At 43.1% G+C, this 18,975-nt stretch overlaps 2 protein-coding genes across 3 annotated transcripts in view; both read right to left on the bottom strand.

Annotated features, from left to right (window-relative positions):
• ccm2 (CCM2 scaffold protein) lies at nt 1-6,190 on the bottom strand. Of its 2 annotated transcripts, none has more exons than XM_079290473.1 (10): nt 5,828-6,190; nt 2,922-3,098; nt 2,751-2,834; nt 2,303-2,486; nt 2,084-2,220; nt 1,714-1,849; nt 1,500-1,557; nt 1,233-1,368; nt 1,001-1,139; nt 1-900 (listed from the first exon to the last, which is right to left on the bottom strand). In XM_079290473.1, the coding sequence occupies exons 1-10, from the start codon at nt 5,855-5,857 to the stop codon at nt 605-607; spliced, it is 1,377 nt and encodes a 458-aa protein (XP_079146599.1). In that variant the 5' UTR covers nt 5,858-6,190; the 3' UTR covers nt 1-604. The 2 variants fall into 2 exon arrangements, with proteins under 2 accessions (XP_079146599.1, XP_079146600.1); XM_079290474.1 differs by lacking the exon at nt 5,828-6,190 and adding an exon at nt 3,631-3,729.
• Nucleotides 6,191-13,356: 7,166 nt separating this feature from the next.
• The window catches only part of xkr6b (XK, Kell blood group complex subunit-related family, member 6b), a gene marked incomplete at both ends in the record, with an annotated part of 39,639 nt that continues 34,020 nt past the window's right edge, over nt 13,357-18,975 (bottom strand). Inside the window, 2 exons of the mRNA XM_079290531.1 lie at nt 13,357-14,327; nt 14,992-15,188. Coding sequence (XP_079146657.1) covers nt 13,357-14,327; nt 14,992-15,188 — 1,168 coding nt within the window. The remainder of the gene's footprint in view (nt 14,328-14,991; nt 15,189-18,975) is intronic.

Raw genomic sequence — 18,975 nt, 5'->3', positions numbered from 1 at the left:
ATATATATATATATATATAAACAAAGGATTGTGTAAAACAAAGTGGTACACAAATATTATTGGAAAAACGAAATATAGCTAAATGTTACACTCTCAACAGAATGTGAAATGAATGAAAATAAGCAAAGTCCTCCTGGTGGATGGAGCCGAGTGACCTACAGTATAACGAGAGCACAAACACGCACAGCCTCAGTCTGAACCTTCCAAAACGTGGACTCTGGTGGATCCTCCAGAGTCTCTGAGGGTATTCAAAACAGATATTCGCTACATTGCTGACAGCATGGCAGATACTGCCAATAAATGAGTAAAAAAAAAAAGAAAAGAAGATATCAGAAGCTGTGAATCCCTCAGAGTTGCAAAAATAGCCAACTGACTGCTTGTCACCTAACAGATCTGCATAAGTGCATTTGTTGCCTTCATGTTTTTGTGGTAATAGGTTGAGGTTTTCCTTGAGTGCGTAGGGAAAAATGGAACGTCCTCTTGATAATTAGAGGAAACTACAATTAACCAAAATCTTAGGTCAGTGCTCAGGACCCCCTTCATCTGATCTACTCAGCTCATGCCTACTGCCATTAAGAGTCCTCCGCTCCCTTTATTCACCGCGTCAGGGCGTCGCTCCGTCCTGGTCCATACTGCAGCCGAGAGCTTCGATGTCATTGCTGATGTCGGTGATCATGCGGTCCCATTCGTCCCCCTCGGAGGCCTCCTGGCCCTCGTCCGAGGTGGCGCTTCCTCCCGCCGCTCCGTTGCCGTTGGTGGTGGAGTCGGAGGCGGAGCTGGCGGTGCGCCGGTAGCGGCCGAAGCTGTCCGTGATGATGCCGCGGCCGTCCTTCACGCCGATTGTCTCGAGGAAGTTCTCAAAGTGCTGGCTGTCCTTCTCTGGTATGAAGGGACGCAGGCCTGGGGGGGGGGGCACATTGTAACACATACGGTCATGGCATCAAGCTCATATTTACACGTAGGAGACAAGACCATCGTTTCTTAAACACAGTGGGCGTACCAAGTAGAAGGAACTTCCTGCTGTCCCCGTAGAGTTGTCGCAGGTTAATGCAGAACTCGTGAATGGAGGCCCCGTTGCGGTATTCATGAAGCAAGGTGGCGAACTGCTGGATCTCCTGGGATGATAGTTTTGTCCGCAGCTAGAAGGGGGAAGAAAAAGGTAGTGAAAGTCAAAACGACAATGAATACAGCTTGAAAAAAAGAAAATACTCAAAGTGATGAAGAAATCATACCGTGGTCATGTAGTCCTGCAGCAGCTCGGCAGCCGTGGTGCTGAGCTCTCCTTCGCTCGCGGTCTTGGTCCGAGGAGACGCTGGGGTCGATGCCGACGGCGAGTTCCCTTCTGCCTCCATAGAGGCCTGAAACGGACTGAGAGAAGAACGCATCCTTCGTAAGTGACGAGCGGAAGTAAAACACTTTCAGAAGTGTGTCAAAACCTTTCTGGATCACTGTGCCCGATATAGAATCATCGAGGTACGGCTCTTCAGCTGTGGACTTACAATGTGCCGGCTTCTTCTACAAAGGCCTCCTTAACATCCACTTTGCTTGAAGAATCATCTAAATGAAAAAAGAAATTAAAAAAGTACTATTTAAGGGTTCATATCTGACCTAAGTTGTGAGAATTGTGTAGCTTGAGAAGAGGGTAAAACGCCACAGAGTAGAGAATACATGAGTTTGTTTTTCCTCTAGAGAGCCAGTCTGTATTTGCTTTACCACTGTAAAGAGAGAGGTGTCTGGTAGGTGTAGTTGCTCCATCAAAAATGGCTCTGTCCAAGAAGTCGATGGTTGATTCTGTGTAAACGATCTGAAAGACCTGGCTGAGCAGAAGACACAGCTCCTCTGCTGCTGCCTAAGAGACAACAAATAAGAGTTTACAGTCAGTGTTACGAGCTGGCAGTCGTCTTCTTCCCCGAAAGAAACGCTCCAGAGGGAACCTTTGAGAAACAGCACTGCAGGTGGCTAGGGGACAACATCTTAACTCATTAAGGATATCTCAGTAAGATAATTTGGAGTGCACCTTGGATCAAAAGGCTTTGTTCCACATGTGAAACCTAACCGAACTTAAGAAAGAAACTCTTGTTACCTTGTTATCCACGGCCAGCACAAGCAAACAGCAGACTTCCACGAGCACAGCTCCGCTCTCCGATAAGGAGCTCAGGGTCTGAGACTTGTTGAGGTCAGGACACGAGCTGGGACAAGGAGAACCTCCCGACTCCTGGGCTGAAAAAAGACAGTCAAATTTGAATTACTCAAATTGTAGCCAAATCAACACATTCACACTTTAAAATGTTTGTTTTTTTACCCGTTTTGATGACCACAAGGTGCAGAGAGTCGTCCCTTATGTAGGAGACGGCAGCGACATCGTGGATGGGCACCCTCAGGATGATATCTTCTCCATCGCGCCACACAAGCTTTATGTTGTATGCCGACAAGCTCACCACTGCATCCTGCTCTGCCGTCAGCTGGCCTGCCAACTGATGGGACTTCTGAGAAACACAGAGGCATGCATTGTGGGTAATGCTACCTGTTATGATAGAAACTTCAATATCTGACAACTTTATTACTTCAGTTCACCACGAATAAGCAGAAGCGCTAAAGCTTTTATCAACTGCAGTCTGTCTTTGCATGAAAGCATATATATATATATATATATATGGAATTTAATTGAATATAATTAATGATGTCAGTTATGTGAAAGACTAAGAAAAAGAGAGCGCAACCTACTGATGGACCATGTTAAAGACACTTACCCGTGCATTGTCAATGAGCTGCAACACCTCAGTGCGACTTGATGGGTTCAAGTATCCTGGAACGGATGTCAGCTGTCCCAAGTACTGGACAACACAGAACACAATGTTTTTACTTGAGTTGTTTTATGCCTGGGGAGGGACTTTGTGCATCTCTCTGCCAGTCACACTCACTTTGACTTCCTTCTCAATATAGTCGTTAAGCAGGATGTCAGGGTCAATGCGGTGGTCGGGCTGAGAGAGTGAGAAGGTGTGGAGTGCCCTGCGCTCGGTGGCCTTCTCCTGGGCCTTCTTGTCTCTCCCCTTCTCTCCTTTCAGGAAGACTCGCTTGAACGGGGACACGATACCAGGCTGGCGAATAAAGACAAAAAGACAGCGGAGTTGAGAGACATCACAAAATTGTGCGTATATAACATTTCAAACACTCTAAATTAGAAACCTTTGGCGTTATCCGTTTCTACGCAATGGCATATTACACATATTTACAGGAGTACTCATATCCATTGAAAACATATGATGTAGTTGCACTTGTAATTTCTGCTGACCTTGCAGGAGTAAGACAGCAGATGTACAGCCCTCCGTGTCACCCAATATGTGTTGCTCAAATGTCAACAATAGCATGTGCACATCGAGGCAGCATTTTTGCAACACTGGCCGGGACTTGCAGTGGAAGTCAAGTGTACAACATGACATATAATCACATCGTAACATTCAAAACAAGAGAGAAAAAGCTTTCCTTAAAAATGTCCCCGAATACACATTAAAACCTGTCAAAAAAAATGTCAACACTAGCTCAGTTAAGTGTGCTTAACTAACGCCTTGATCGACTGTGTCCACGGCGTCATGTTTCCAGCTCAAAGCCTTTTTTTTTTAAAAAGCCTACCTCGTTCTCCATGAACCCTCGCGCTAGAGTCGCCGCCTGCGTGGCCACTGATGCTGCTACGCTCCGGCTGGTCACCTGTTCACACGCAGTGGCAGCTGCCCACTTGTGACAGACACACAAACGCAGTGAGGGGTGTGAGGGGAAGTTTCTATGTCTCTTGTACTCGGGGCACAAGAACAGGAAAGGGACTCGCCACAACTTCCTGTGATGGCGCGCGTTCGTGCTTTGAAATGTTGAAACCGCTTACAAAAACCGTGACATCTTGTGTCGTTTTGAAAACTGCTCCACAGCTGTTGACGACATGCAAAGAGGGCGTGTGGCGAGTGATGAATCGCTTCTGCTCCAGATCTTCACATCTTATTGTGATGAGACAATTGCAGTTTTGCGTCAATAGACCCGGACTCGGCTCTGCAGCTGAAGGTCCACATACACGTCGCCGCTAAACCACAGACACAGGAAGGTGTGTCTGACTCCTTCACTGTAACCATATTTTGGTTCCTGACATTTGATCACAGACGTCAGACTCTATAGAACAGCACGACCTATGACCAGTGCATTATTTAACAGTGCGTAGCTCGTGAAGACAAGTGCATTAACATTTTATGCCATATCCTTGTGAAATGTGAGACCAGAGCAAATTCCCTCGAGAGGAACAAGTGCCTTTTTTGGTGAAAGTCTGTTTACAAAGATACATAAGTGAGGATGATGTGCATCTTCTTTGTGCAGTGATGGACAGGCTGACAACAAGGGAAGGTGGACTTTCAGACTCTTACACTTCAGAACAACGCAGGAAACCTCGGAGTTTGAATATAACAGATTCCTTAAGTTCTCCAGATACCTTTGACAGCTTACAGACTTTACAGAAGTTCATACAAAATCAGTTAGCACAGTGAAAGTAACAATATCATATTATATGACGAGGCCTGAGCTTTCACTTGAACCTGTGTAATAACAGAATACGTTATCAAAAACACATCAAATGCTGCTCATTATCACCACCAAGTGGCACATACCAGAACATTATGCATTGTTGACACCGATGCCTGAAAGTAAAGATGAACAGTAGGTGCTGAACCTATAGCCGGTTTCATAAAGCTGAAAACAGCAAGCAGACCACTGATCATTGGTAATAAAGTATTACGGAGTGGAAGTTTTAAGTGTATGCCTGATCAAACTATGAGCAGAGATTGGGTGAGTTAACATAGCTGACAAAAACATTTCCTTGCAACAAACCCTCTTCACACTAGGATATCACTTCATTTCCGTCCAGATTTCCCTTCACATCGAAGAGGTGGAATTAGATGGGAAGTAACATTAGTGCCTTTTGTCATGAAAAGAAACAAACGATGGAATGGAGTGGCACAATGACGATTGTTGACCTAAAGACACGTCACTGCTCAGGTTGTGAGAGCTTGTCGGTGTCACGTCCTGCCCTTCAGCTTCCTCCTGTGCCGACCAGAAGAAAATGTCCCTTGTGTCCGTTCCAAGACACATAAGATTAAAGGAATGTCAGCTGTGTGTGTCCGAACGTCTTGTTATCAAACGGGATCATTAGGCAGTGTGTGTGTGGGTGAGAGAGAGAGCAGGACGGTTGGTACAACCAAGGAGTGCTGATTCTCTTCAGCATGATTGACACTGATAACTACTGCCTTTGACAGTTGATGTTGAACACGTAACCTCATAACCCAAAACATTGTTTAAAATCCTACCACAGATAAACCATGAAGACAAACTAATACAACGATGGCTGACGCTTTCCTTTAAAGTACTTTACGTTTAACACACCACAACTGAACACACCGGTACTACAAAACGAACAAGGCGAATATAGTGTTGAAGTTGACATTAAGCTAACTTTGAACCATAAATCATCCTGAAGCTCATGGTAATCCTGAGCCGAGACAGTAACGTAACGTTGTATCGTAACGCGTTTCTCGATCTTTTGGGTTCAATCTGTTGCGCCTTACTTAATTTAACGTTACCGTTCTTTAGTATCTATATATGCAAATTACACATTTCATTGAAAACTCGTTAAATCTGTCAGTGTGTTAACGTGACTGCTGAGCCCCCCTAGTCGTCTTAACTTAGCCAGCTAACCGCTAAGCTAACCGGGGTCTGACTTGCTGGAAAGTTAGCCTGCTAGCTTGTCAACTTGCAGTGAAAAGTAACGTTAGCTTGTGTCAATTGCTCGACTTACCTTTTTCACTTTTTTCACATCATCCTCCATTTCTATGGCAATACCCTCTTCCTCATATCCAGCGTGGAGATCCAGGTGAGACAAGACATAACTAACGCGAGCTACCGAAGCTTTTTACCACCACTCATCTGAAAGTAGTTAGCTTGTTAGCCTAGAGTAGCTTAGCCTAGCATTGGTAAAGTGATGCCGGAATGTGAGCGGATAGCAAAACGCCATCCTAATTATTTCCCTTATTGGACAATCACTAGATCAAATCCCGGCGTGCCACCACTGTGAAAACGGTATGCTTCAGTGCCGCTAACACAACTAAACAAATACTCTGTAAAGAAGACAAACTCGGATAAAACAGGCAAAACTTTTCAATCGTGCCGCCATTTTGGGCGTTAAACTGTGGTCCAGCATGCTTTGCTTTGCACAAACCAAAACAGCTGCCACTGTTTATACAGCGATAACGCCCCAGAGGCCGTTTGACGAAGCGGTTAAGGCCTAGTTTAGTGTCACTTCATGGGCAGTGTTGAATGACAGAGGCTCACTTCAGAACAAATACGTTTAGCTACAAATGCATAAGAGACGAGACTAACTTTTATTAAATGCTTTTATCTATTTGTTTTGAAGTTGAACCAGCTTTATGCTAACTTATCATTTTTAGAAGAGTTTGAAATGTTGCCTCAGTTCTCGTCAGGAAAACCCCAAATCTGATTTTTTTGTTTATCACTTAATAACTTTATAAACAATTGGCCTTTTTTTTTACAGCTGACATTTTACTTAAAACATCAGACAAAGTATCGGTGATTATTTTCTGAGTAAGTGTCCCAGTGAGCCATCTACCTCTTGAACTAACGCTAAATTAAATGCAGCTGTTAATAAATGTGCTTTCCTGCTAAGATAAGTCGAAATGTGTTTGTTGCCCTGACAAGATACTTTTTAATTATGCATATGTCTGTATTTAAGCAGGTGAAGGGTATAGCACCGGCCTATTTTTATTTATAAGTATTCAGGATCTTCATTAGAATACTTCTTAATTGTATCGATAAACTACATGTATTGAATCAGGATTTCTTATTCAGTAACCTTGTCTTTTAGTTTGTGGGGCATTATTTGTTTTTATGTACAAGACATTTGTAACCCCTCTATGTACTGTATATTTTAAAGTGACTCATATGGCAAAATGTGCCTGTCAAAGGATGACCCCACACTCAGCCTCATCATCTGCTGACCCTAGAACAGCCCTGTAAGTTAAATATAAGCAATGCCCAAATGATTTGATCTAGTGCAGCCCTGTTTAAAAGTCCCTACACAGCCTTAGTCAAACCACACAGGTGTTTTCACTTATGTGCCTGATTAGCCTTTTCTCACGTTGATTGGTCACGTGTCTCAGTTTCTTCACTCTCCTTTATCATTTTTATTAGCGCATCAGCTTTGTGTCATCACATACAGTAATCCCCAGCATAACTCAACATCAATCGGCAGAAGTACAATCAAAGTAAATGAAAACACCTGTGTGAGTGTGCAGGCATTTGATTAACGATATGAACTCGTCACAAGCTAACATTGTTACTGTAAAGCATTATATGAGAACATATTCTCTGTAGGCTCGCATCATACGCCTTTGCAGGCCATACACTGCAAGTGCCTTTCATTTGTTGAAATGTGAAACGTGCACGAGAATACACAGCACCGATATATATATTGCACTTTCAAATACTATATTTATTTTTCTCTTCTGGGATGAACAGTCTGATATATGAATCTACAGTAAGGCTTAACATTACATTTTCAGCATAATATTTCTCTTTTCATCTAAAAACAAAAACATATAAAAAGAACCGTAGCACCATATGTTATTAGTAATACTCATATTGTTCCCAAAAATAGGACATCAGTTTTGCTTTTTTTTTAAAGAACGGGGATTCCATGAAACAATTTACTTACATTGTATATTTAACAACGACAAAGAAATCATTCCTTATATGTTCTCAGTCACAACATAGGTTGTACGAGTACAATTTCATATAGATGCTACAGATTGTAGCCAATTTGCCTGCTGACATTGTGCCAACTTTTGGAATACCCCGGATAAATCATATAGTCTCGGGATTATCCTGATAGATTTGTGAAATACACCAACAAGCTAACACAATCTAGAAATTGTTTGAATATAAACAAAGCAATATTTCCCAACACCTTTGATAACAATTTCAGAAATCAGCAGCAATTAATATGACAAACCACAGTCGTTTCATTGGAATATTAAATCCACTTTTAAACAAAATATTACAGCCAATTCTACAATAACAACAAAAATAGATACACACAGATTAAGGACATATAGATGACAGGAATTTACAACACAGCAATCACGTTTTATATATATATATATATATATATATATATATCTTTTTCTTTTTTTTTACTCAAATTCCAGTAGCATTTGTGCTCCTGTGCGTTTGCATTTTATCATCGGCTAATTTAATTCCCTCAGAGAAAAGAAAGAAAGAAATTCTAGTGCAGACTGAATCATAGTAAAACAAAAGCATACTGTACGCTGAAACCAGTATATTAAACAGAATATGAACAGAGAATCTCTGTTGTTGTTGTTTTTGTGCAGGTTGGAAAATCAAAATGGCACCATTGAGAGTTGAGTTCTGCTGTAAACTGTGTGGATTTGAGGTGCTAGCTCTTAAACATTTTGAGACTGCAAGTTTTTTGAGGCGCAGGTCCTCTCAGTCACCCAGAAGGCTATATGCTATCAGAAAGCTAAAAAGTGGACCACAGTCCACAGTGGTAGCACCTTTTAAAATGTATTTCTTCAGCACCAGGTCAGCAACAGAAATGAAAGAAGTAAATGCACCGTTTTATCATCTGAACTTACTGCTCCAGCGGTCAAACAGATGGCCATGACACAAAGGTACAGACTCAGACGAAGTCAAACACTACAATGACCTGCTGCTACACATTAATGCAGAAATCAGAGGGTTTGTTGTGCAGTCGAGAGCACTCACATGCTTAAATGTTGAGGGTCACCTCACAATGACTTCTAAAGGCATGCTGGGAGGTGGTGGGAAAACCAGGAAATGAGGTTATTCAAAAGAGAATCGGTGACCGGGCCTGTTTCATCACTCCATTGCAAGAAAATGCAACATAAATGATTTCTTCTTTTTTTGTTGCTGCGCATTTTGTCATCATTCACTTCTTCCGTGTTTTGATCCAACTGCAGGCTGTATTGTTCTGGCGAGAGGATGTATTTTTTTTTCACACAGGACAAACGACACAAACAGGTTTACGTCTTGGCACTACAAATCATTCATCATTGCAAGACAGAAGAAGATGTAAAGGCATCGACAAAAGTACAAAACAATCATTGACCAAATCGCTCGGTATCGTGGCTGGCATCTGTTAAGACCATCCATCAAACAGTTCAACACTAACGCTTTTGAGCTCGGTCCAAACTGCGCTTTGTAACTTGCTGAATCACCTGGGGGCTGTTGTGGTAATAAAGATGAGGAATCCTACGTTCAAATACAGGAAGATGTTCAGTATTGCCTTACTTTTTCTCCTCTATCTTTGACAGAACCAATAACTGGGTTTCACCCCATACCCACCACTTGGTTCTGTCACACCGTGAGGTTTAGTCGTACCACTGTAACTATAGGAAACAGTGGAGTCCTGTGGATGACAACTTGGATGAAATGGCGAGACTAAATGGCGTCGTCGACTGAGGCGTGAGCTGACAGAACCGAGAACTTGGCTTGATCAGGACACGAGAGGGAAGAGAATATCGTTTGGTGTTGTCATCGTCTCTGTGTGTGTGCTGGCACATAAAACAAGTAAAGAAAGACATTGGCATTGTTGTTTGTGAACCTGGCTGCCATGGCTGGATTGTAGCACCCAAAGTAACAAGGCACAACAAGGACTGAGAAGAACAAGCTTGCTGTTCAAATGCTCTTGCTGTGTGTGGAGTTGGGCGGGTAACCTATTTCTCTGTGACCGTGTTTATGGTCGCCTTAATGCTGCCCTGTATTGTAACGGCTTCCACTTCCACTTGTGTGTAGGTTAGCTCTTGAAACCCGTGTGCAATTTAAAGAAAACAAGAAAAATACTAAAACCCACTTATTAACCATTAATATAGCAAATCTTTTTTACTCGATACAGAAACTATGATTGTTCTTCAGAAATTCGGAAAATATACTGTGTGTTTCATAAAAATGACCTGTGCATATAGACTCTTTGCAGACTTAATTAAAATAAATGAGTTGAATTAACCGTCATTACTAATATTCTGACACAGCTAAGCAAGCATAAATACTCTGCGTTTTTACGACATTAAGCACCACTATGAAATGCAGCCCAGTTGCACGTAATCTTGTTCATGATACTATATTTTTACAGTCGTTCCACACACACACACACACACACACACACATACAGACACACGCACGCAAATGAATGAATCACAGTGTATTTGCACCTGATTTGGACATGTGTCCACTTCTGGAAAAGGTCAGCAGAGTTTAGAAAGGATGCACCATTTGCCAGGCAGCCAACTACCACAAAAAATGCCTCCCCCCCCCCCCCCCCAATAATAAGAATGATCAATCATTCTAAGAAAACAAAAAAATGTGCAAACCATAATTTAGTGGTAGAATCCCAGACGAGGAGTGGTCCAGGATGCAATATGTTAAGGAAAAAATGGAGACCCTTGAGGACATGCCTGCTGATGAGAACTGCATTGAGACACCCCTGAGTCAGTTGGTTCAGTGGTCTTGTTTGTTGGTCCTGAGGAACCCTTGTATTGGCTGTTTTGCTGAGTTTTTTTTTTTTTTTAGTTTAACAATACTTACCATTCATTAATTGACTAACTATTAACATGGCTGTTGATTCGCTACAACAGAGAGATACTACTCTGGCTACTATGGTAAACAATGAAGAAGTTGGTTGTTTGCATACTCATGTATATCTATACATATGGTGTGTTGGATGTTTGCTCCACTTCAGCTGACCAAACAATTACTCAATTACTCAGGGCTGAACATCACTTTTAAGCTGACGGGTGGCAGACCCTGGATGTTGAAGCTCTCGGTTATGGCAGTGTACCTCATTGCATGTTCTCATGTCAGGGTCTCCAGTTGTTCACCCTCGACCCCCGTTGTTCAGTTACCAGAGAGTGTGAGAGTGTTTCACAGGAGTGCGCCAAGGCCCAGCACCGAAGAGATGGGGAAGAGGGCGGAGCAGCAACCAGGGATGGAGCCGAACAATCGGCGAGAGAACAGAACTGTGGTAAAGGGCTGAGGAGACACACAAGACAAGCATGCGTACACCGTGCAGGCACACTCAGATCCCCTAATACATACCGTAGTTATCACAGCACGCGCTAGAGAGAGAGGTAAACACCGATCTTTTTCACACACGCATACAAGGAATCATACACCAGTCAGGCCCTTTATCACGGTCTGCCCTGATGTTCTTTTCCAACCCTGGCAAAAAACCCCTCTCACCTTTGACCTGGACTTACATGGCATCCGCTTCTTACAGTACGATGTTAGCAGGCACATGTGGCCACAGCTAAGCGGACAGCCAGTGAGCCAGGAGAAAGGAATCTCTGTTTCATGTAGGGCTCTTGGGCATCCCTTGTTGGGTGCATTTCTTTTGACTAATGCCTTACACCAAAGTCATGCCCAAGCGTGTGTTAAAAAACCACACATTATATCTACGGATGGATCATTGAGTAGATAGATACAATTTGAGTATGAAATGCATTCATTATTTTTTTCTCATGACTTGTTCAGTAGCCCTCTGGTCATTTTCGTCAAGTTCCTTTGACTTAGAAGGCGTGTTTTCTTTCGATTTTATTTCATTTTTGTCTTGAATACAACGGTCGTCCCGTAGCGGAGCGCTCACGCAGGTTCAGCATGAGAGATGTATATCAGTGTATAACTGCCGCTCGGCAGGCCGATGGATGGCACACGTTTTGCAGGGACTCGTTCTACTGGTTCAAGGGGGGCAGATCGATTGGAAAGACAGTACTGTAAGATGCGATTTGGCTTTTGTTTCAACTGCGCCAGCAGGTGCCAGAACAGTTGCTCTGTGAGGAGTATACCTTTTAACACTGCACAACATTTTTTTTTTTTGTCATGTAAAAAAAAGTGTGTGTTCTGGCAAAATATAGTTATGTCAATGACTATAAATGTGGACACAAATACGTACTGAAGTATAATAGCATAGAAATATCTTCTCAGACTTATCATATATTTTTTTTTCAAGAACTTATGACACGCCTTTGCACCCAATAAGCATATAGTACTCAACCTAAAACATTTGTTGATAACAAATCAAAATAGGGAGGTTGTATACGGGATTACTTTCTAGGATTCAGAAGGGAATGGTGGAGGATTCCTTGAAGGCTGTCTTTGCACTTCAAACCAAAATGTGTGTTGAAACACATTTGTACCCTTCTACCCCTTACTAGACTTACAATCTTTAAAAAAAAAAAAAAAAAAGTCTTTGGAATGTTTTTTATTATTATTTTCTACCCACCAAATTAGAAAATGTTGTGCTCATTTCAACTACATTCTACATTCCTTTCATTGTGTGTGTGCTTTTTTCTCATCTCAGGTGGTAAATCTTAAAACGTTGTGCTGTTCGGGCAAAGATGACTAAGTAAGGCTGTTACAGCTTGCCTCCACCGGATGGCAGTCTGAACTGTAAAAATTGAATGTGTGGGTGGAACTGATTGAAGGTCAATGTGCTTCTTTTTTCCCTCCATACATGATGCGATTACGATGTAGAATTTTGAACAAAAATAGAACAGCCAGGATACACTTGAGCCACATAAGCTCACAGAGGGGGAAAATCCATTTTGAAGCGCTTCTCTTCGAAACATCTTTGATTGTGTCCTTTCTGTAATTTACAGGGTCATGATACGAATTGTCAGTGCTTGCAGGCTAAGGACTTGGTAAACATCATCATACATTTCAATAATTAACATTAAGAATGGCAGTAAATGTTGGGATGTGCAAAGACCTGTCCCCTCTGAGACTCTCCTCCATCATTCCCATCAGGCTTTGCGCCAGTCCCATGTCACAGGGACATACAATATGCCCTTCACAAGTATTCACAGATTGAATCACCAATACAGTATAATGCATTAAACACATTTCATAATGGAACATTCATATGTTATCTACACACTCATACAGAACCCTCCTCTATCAATGTAGAGGGATTCATATGATACTTCTGTTTATATCGCATGAGATACCGTAGGTTCATCATTTTCTCTCTGTACGGTAGGGTTTTTTTCCAAAAATAAATCATGACTGTGTGTTTAGACTGTCTTGACAGATTTTCGGGTTGACAAACACACATCTCCTGCAGGAAAATTGAATGATTAGAAGGGGGAGAAGGAGAGAGCCGAGTGTCAAATGGAAAGAGATAATATCTGGAGAGGAGGAAGAGCAGAGGGAAAGAAAGGAACACATGTGCATCGTACTGTGTAAGAGGAGGCGACAGAGCTGTGGGAGAAGCAGCCTTCAGAGGGAGGATTCATACTGCAGGAGTTCATAAAGAAGCGGACCGTCCCTATACCTGATGCCCACCGCATTAGGGCTAATGTACTGCAGCACATTTATGGTCCTGCGCAGGCGCCGATCCACAAAGTGTGCATCCCAGGCTGGGTAGCGTTTTCTGGGCATGTCTATCTTGATGAGCGGACCCTCAGGCTGGATGGGCCTGCCAGCTGCATCCACGGGCTCTGTGGACCTCACCTGGAAAACCGGAAGGCAGGTGTCCGTGGGTGTTTCGTCTGAATCCTCGTGTTCCCCTGCCATACCCCGTGTGGGGGTGGCCTGAGAGCCCCGGTGCCCCGGTGTGGGAGCCATGGGCTCGGCCTCGGGGGGTAATGGAAGGCCCCACAGAAGCTCAGCACAGCAGGAGCTGGCCAGCACCCTCAACCGGGGTCCCATAGGGTGAAGAACCCCGTAATAGAGAACCATACATGCCACACCTGAAGCAAAGCACAGGAAGACACCACAGAGGGCAAAAGAGGCATAGGCGTCAGTGGTGACTGGGTCACGGTACGCATACCAAAGGAGACTAAGGATGGCATTCTCTAACAGTACTACTGTGTAATAGGCCACCATTCTGTACCGTGTCCGGCCCGCACGTACATTGAACCAACAGAAGACATAGACCACGCCCACCACCATGTTGAACAGTACCTCCTCCCACTTGGACATGCAGAAGTCCGTGCCGCCATGGATGACCCAGAAAGCCATGGCACACCAATGGAGCACCACAAAAATGCCAAAGTAGATGTGGAAAACCGAGGCAAATAGAGCGAGGGAGAGCACCCGCGAGGAGATGGTAAAGAGGCGCCAGAACAGATGCACCAGGGCGCCTCTGTAACTCATGCTCTTCTTGTCGTCACGTGAATCACGCAGGAGTTTGTGGTAAGAGGCTAGCACCCAGGCCAGGGACAGAAGGGAGGAAATGGCAGAAACACCTGGGAATACAGACAGAGAGAGAAAGAGTGAGAATGGCAAGACTGAAATACTTATAGTTTTATCTTGACCTGGCTGCCATTCCACTTACTGTATACACAGTACATTTTATTTCAGCCGAAGCAATCCATCACATTTTAGAATGCCACATTATTACCAAGATCACCATAGGTCATTCAGTCAACATGCTCTCCATTTAGAGCACCAATATCAGTTTCCTTAAGAACAATAATAATAGTAGAGACAGCAGATATGTCAGAGCAGTAACCTGCTACATGAAAAATGATAGAGGATAATCTGCAGAACAGCAGCATGTGTGGCTTCTTAGCAAATGTATTGATGCCATTGCTTTAGACACACAGACAGGGAAGGTATCACTTGTTATGATTGAACTGCCTTCCTTGGGGAGCTTGCACGAGGAAACTAGAATTGTAAAAGAGGTTTCGATTGAGTGATGAATGTTGGGGACTGGATACAAAGGTACACTGTAAATAACGTGATGTGGGAACTTCACGGAAAATGGATTGTCAGGTGTAAAATGCGGAAGATTCTTGGCTTCATGCGGCAATCACTGTATGACATAATGCAAAAAAATAAGAAATAAAGGATATGAGAGCGACTACACTGAAACAAAATGTGACTCCAGAGCCTTAGGGAAGCCCTTACACTGCAGCCACTCAGCCTTGTTGCTCTGGATCATGATGCAGAGCTGCAGCACCAGCTGAGGGGCACTTTCTAAGAAGGTCTCTAGAAGTCGCAGCATGTTGACATCGGCATACTCGTACATCATAGCCCAGTAAAAACGCCGCTGGTTCTCCTTCTGCCGGTGACTTTGTATACCGAGGTACATGGTGCGGATGTACCTACAGAGGGAGGAAGGACAAACCGTTAGACAATGCAATGACGAATATTTCACCGCATTGATACAAAGGTACAAGGACACTCACGTTAAAATAAGTGTCACGTCTTTGCTGCCTAAAGAAATGCATCATACACAGTTCAGAACACCTGCACACGGTTGAGTTTGGACAACACTAGAGGGCATGCTCTACATACATACTCCAGCTACACTAACGTATTAATGCACATTCAACTACAGCAATCTGCATTCATGAGGAGTCTAGATTGTTGCTGGTGAATAAAATTGACTTCAATAAAATAAACACGTAAAGGATATGTGCAAAAAATGTGTGGATTTTGATAACCACATAAACTTGTGAACACAATCACCTTGCAGGAGGATGTAGTGTTAAAACTAGAAGACAAGAACATCGACGTAAGTGTGACTGAATGAAATAATAAGAAGAGAAAACTCTCCTCCTGCCTATATATTCTACATCCAACTAGAGCTTCCCAAAGCACCAAGTAACTAGCATATATCTGCAACTTTATTCCACAGTAGGACTTTTGTAACGCAGCAATGACAAAATGTAAAACATTTTACAAGCATCTGGCTTCTGAAGGTGCTTATTGAACCTGTTCTCGGGTGCATATACAAGCATGGCAATGATCATTAACTTAAGTTCACCACATGACTGATATTGTCAGCTGGACCTGCTATTTCCATGACCTATGGGGTTTGATAACGATGAAGTGACTGTGGTGATGCCGGGGAGACGGTAGGCACAGTAATGCAGCTGAGGAGTGGCAGCTAATTGAATCAAGCTCCCCGTTGCCATCAAAGCTGTACCACTGCTTTCATGGCATTGTGTACTGCTGGGAAAAAAAATGTAATATGCCCGAAGGCTGTGATATAGCTCATTAAGATCGTAATCTTCTTTGAGTATGGATTTTGAATGTAACAACCGCCAATCAACGTACGTGGAAGAAGACAACGAGGAAAACATTGAGCGGACTGAAGCTTTGAACAGGAATATCACACCGCAAGCTTTATAATGCACGGTAAAAAATAACATCGATTCATCCAACAGAAAGAAGGAAAACTGCAGTCTGGCAGGGTTTTATCCTCTCCAATCTGTAAACAACTACGGCCCTTGAAAACATGTTAACCCAGAGAGAAAATCTCCGAAACAACTATGACAATTATATTCTTTTATATAACAGTGGATTCAGCCGTTGCGTATTGGGTGGTATAGCTGCGGGGCCTATCTGCCTGAGCTGGCAGAGTGGCCAAATAAATCCAGCACTTGATGTGAAGGCAGTCAACCGAGGACAATAGTGTAGCAAGGACAGAAATAGACCAGACAGAAACACTCCCCGAAACAAATTGAGAGGCCATGGATCTAAATACAGTTCCTAAAAGTGAGACACAAATGCACTGCAGCATAGCAAACAAAGACAGTAAATGCTCATCAGTGGTTTTCAACATAATTAGCTTCTACATTAGCTATTGGAGAAGAGATTGCTGTTTAATTTGAAATGAGGTTGAGAGCAGTGCTCTGTAAATAATGCATCGTCTAGTAGGGTCTGATTGCTTTTGGTTATTGTTTTGGCAAGATGGAACCACTTCCTATTCTCCCTACATCCAATGCACTAGACCTTCAGTGAAATGTGATAACGGCAATATGAAATACATCTGGTGCCCGTGGAAGGCCTGAGAGGGAATTGTTAGTTTCCTCGGATCACAAAAAAATTCTTACCACCATGACAAAATGTTTACACATGATTTTGAGTCTTCGATAGGACGTTTATTTTGTTCACTAAATAGTCATTTCATGGCCCCAAGAAAAGCAGCATGTTTTGGTTAGAGATCACACAAAAAAGATGAATGCAACATTTAACGGTAAATAAGACGAGTCTGAGCACACACACGAGGAAACTAAATTGGATCTGTCTTTTTCTTTCCGGCCCAACAAAAACGTCCACACACAGCAACTGTAGCCACAACTGTGGAGACTTGAAAGGTCTGGGTGACGGAGTTTAGGAGCACAGGGATGGTGTTTTTTCTCGGGACAGTGGGCAGGGGGAACAAGAGAGGAGGCAAAATAGACAGAAGGTTTTTTTTTGGGATCAATAGCTCTGGGCTGTAAGAGGCACCATTATATCCAGATGTAAAGGCTGGCATTCCGTGACATTTTCAGTTGGACTGGTAAATGTCAGATGGAGCAAGTCAACCCCTCTCCCTCACTAATGACATGCCACAGAGACCTATACACAGGCCCTTTGTCTCCATATCCCAATTTCCATTAGTCTGTGTGTTCCAGCGATACGTCTCACTGGTCTGTCGTGCCTCCGTCAGAAACAGTAATCTTCTCGCTCCTCGTAGCTGTCTCGCTTTGAAAAAACAAGACTCTACAGCCATGTTAGCATCTCTGTGAGGCAGCAGTGCTTTGAGCTAAAGGCTAATGGCAGCATGCTAACATGCTTATGTTTAGCAGGTGTAAAGACATTGTACAAATGAAAATGTTGACATGTATAGCTTAAAATGCATCTTGTATTTATCCTGTACTTTATTGACAGTTAACTCAAAACCACCAATGTGAACGTCATAGTGGAACTGAAGTAAAATTCCAGAATTTTGCATCAATCCATCCAAAAGATGTTGAGATATTTCACAGGATAAGTGAAACGTTCGACCGAAATATGGCGCCAAATGAAAAGTCAGGGAATCCCCATAGTCAAGCCTCTTTGCGACATGGGTGTCTGTACCAAGTTTCACAGCAATGCATCAATAGTTTCTTAAATATTTCACGAACAAACTGACAATGCCATTCCTAGAGTTTCCAACTGTATCGCCTTGATCGATATATAACAAGCTGTGGATATCTGGTCCGATATTCAGTAGTGGTGCTCACTTGGATTTTGTTGAACACTATGGCCTATCGTTCATTTCCAACTGACAAATTGCCATATGTGAATAACTCACACTTCAGCTCTGACATTCAACCACAAAAAAGTAACCGGGTTCTGACTGTTACACATTCACATCCACCCCTTTACTCTCTGATAGGACACTTTATTAGTTCAGCTTTCCTTGGTTTCAGCAAAAAAACAAAACAAAAATTCTTGTACAGTTGAACATTTTGGGTGTCAGAAAAATCTGAACTCACTCCATCACGTCTCCAACACACACACACACACACACATAGCGCATGCCTTCGCAACAATCTCACACACATCCCGCTATTGTGATGCACACTGTTAACACTCCCACTGTGCCTTTTTTCAGTTGTAGTAACACAAATGGCTGCCTAAAAATAAGCACACACAAACACAGACACACACACACACACACACACACACACACACACACACAAGCAAGCATACTTGTCAGTGTGATAGGTAATGGGGGATTTCCTTTCTATTGCAGACACATTTCTCAGATGGATCCCTCCCTGCCTTCCTCCTCTTGCCTCCCACCCTGGCATCACTTAGCCCCCCCCCCCCCCCCCCTTTCAGCTCCACAGCTCCTCTACAGGGCTCCTCATGAATTATTTGTGGCGAGATCATGGCAATTGCTCATGGCTCGTTAAGCAGCGTGCTCATGGCCTAACAGCTCGACGCTGTGCCCGGGTCGTGTTCCAAGATCAGCCGTCTGCCACTACTGTCGAGACACAGGCAGCCATTAACACCATTCTGCATTCATATCTTGGCACTGCATTCATATCTTGGCATAAGCTGATTCATAAGGAGATCACAAGTAACATTATACAGCAGCATGAAGCAGAGCTTGCGCATCGTCTGTTAACA

The sequence above is a fragment of the Melanostigma gelatinosum genome (genome assembly GCF_949748355.1).
Source record: "Melanostigma gelatinosum genome assembly, chromosome: 19".
Classification (NCBI taxonomy): Eukaryota; Metazoa; Chordata; class Actinopteri; order Perciformes; family Zoarcidae; genus Melanostigma; species Melanostigma gelatinosum.
The sequence above is the reverse complement of the archived record's forward strand: the minus strand, read 5'-3'. Positions and strand labels throughout refer to the sequence as shown.

What these genes read in the sequence shown, in the direction of transcription:
- ccm2 (XM_079290473.1), bottom strand. Translation starts at nt 5,857, where the DNA reads ATGGAGGATGATGTGAAAAAAGTGAAAAAG. An exon ending in ATGTGAAAAAAGTGAAAAAG is followed by an intron (nt 3,099 to 5,827) that starts GTAAGTCGAGCA and finishes TTTATTCGCCAG; the next exon opens with CCTGGTATCGTGTCCCCGTT. An exon ending in ATATTGAGAAGGAAGTCAAA is followed by an intron (nt 2,835 to 2,921) that starts GTGAGTGTGACT and finishes TGTGTTGTCCAG; the next exon opens with TACTTGGGACAGCTGACATC.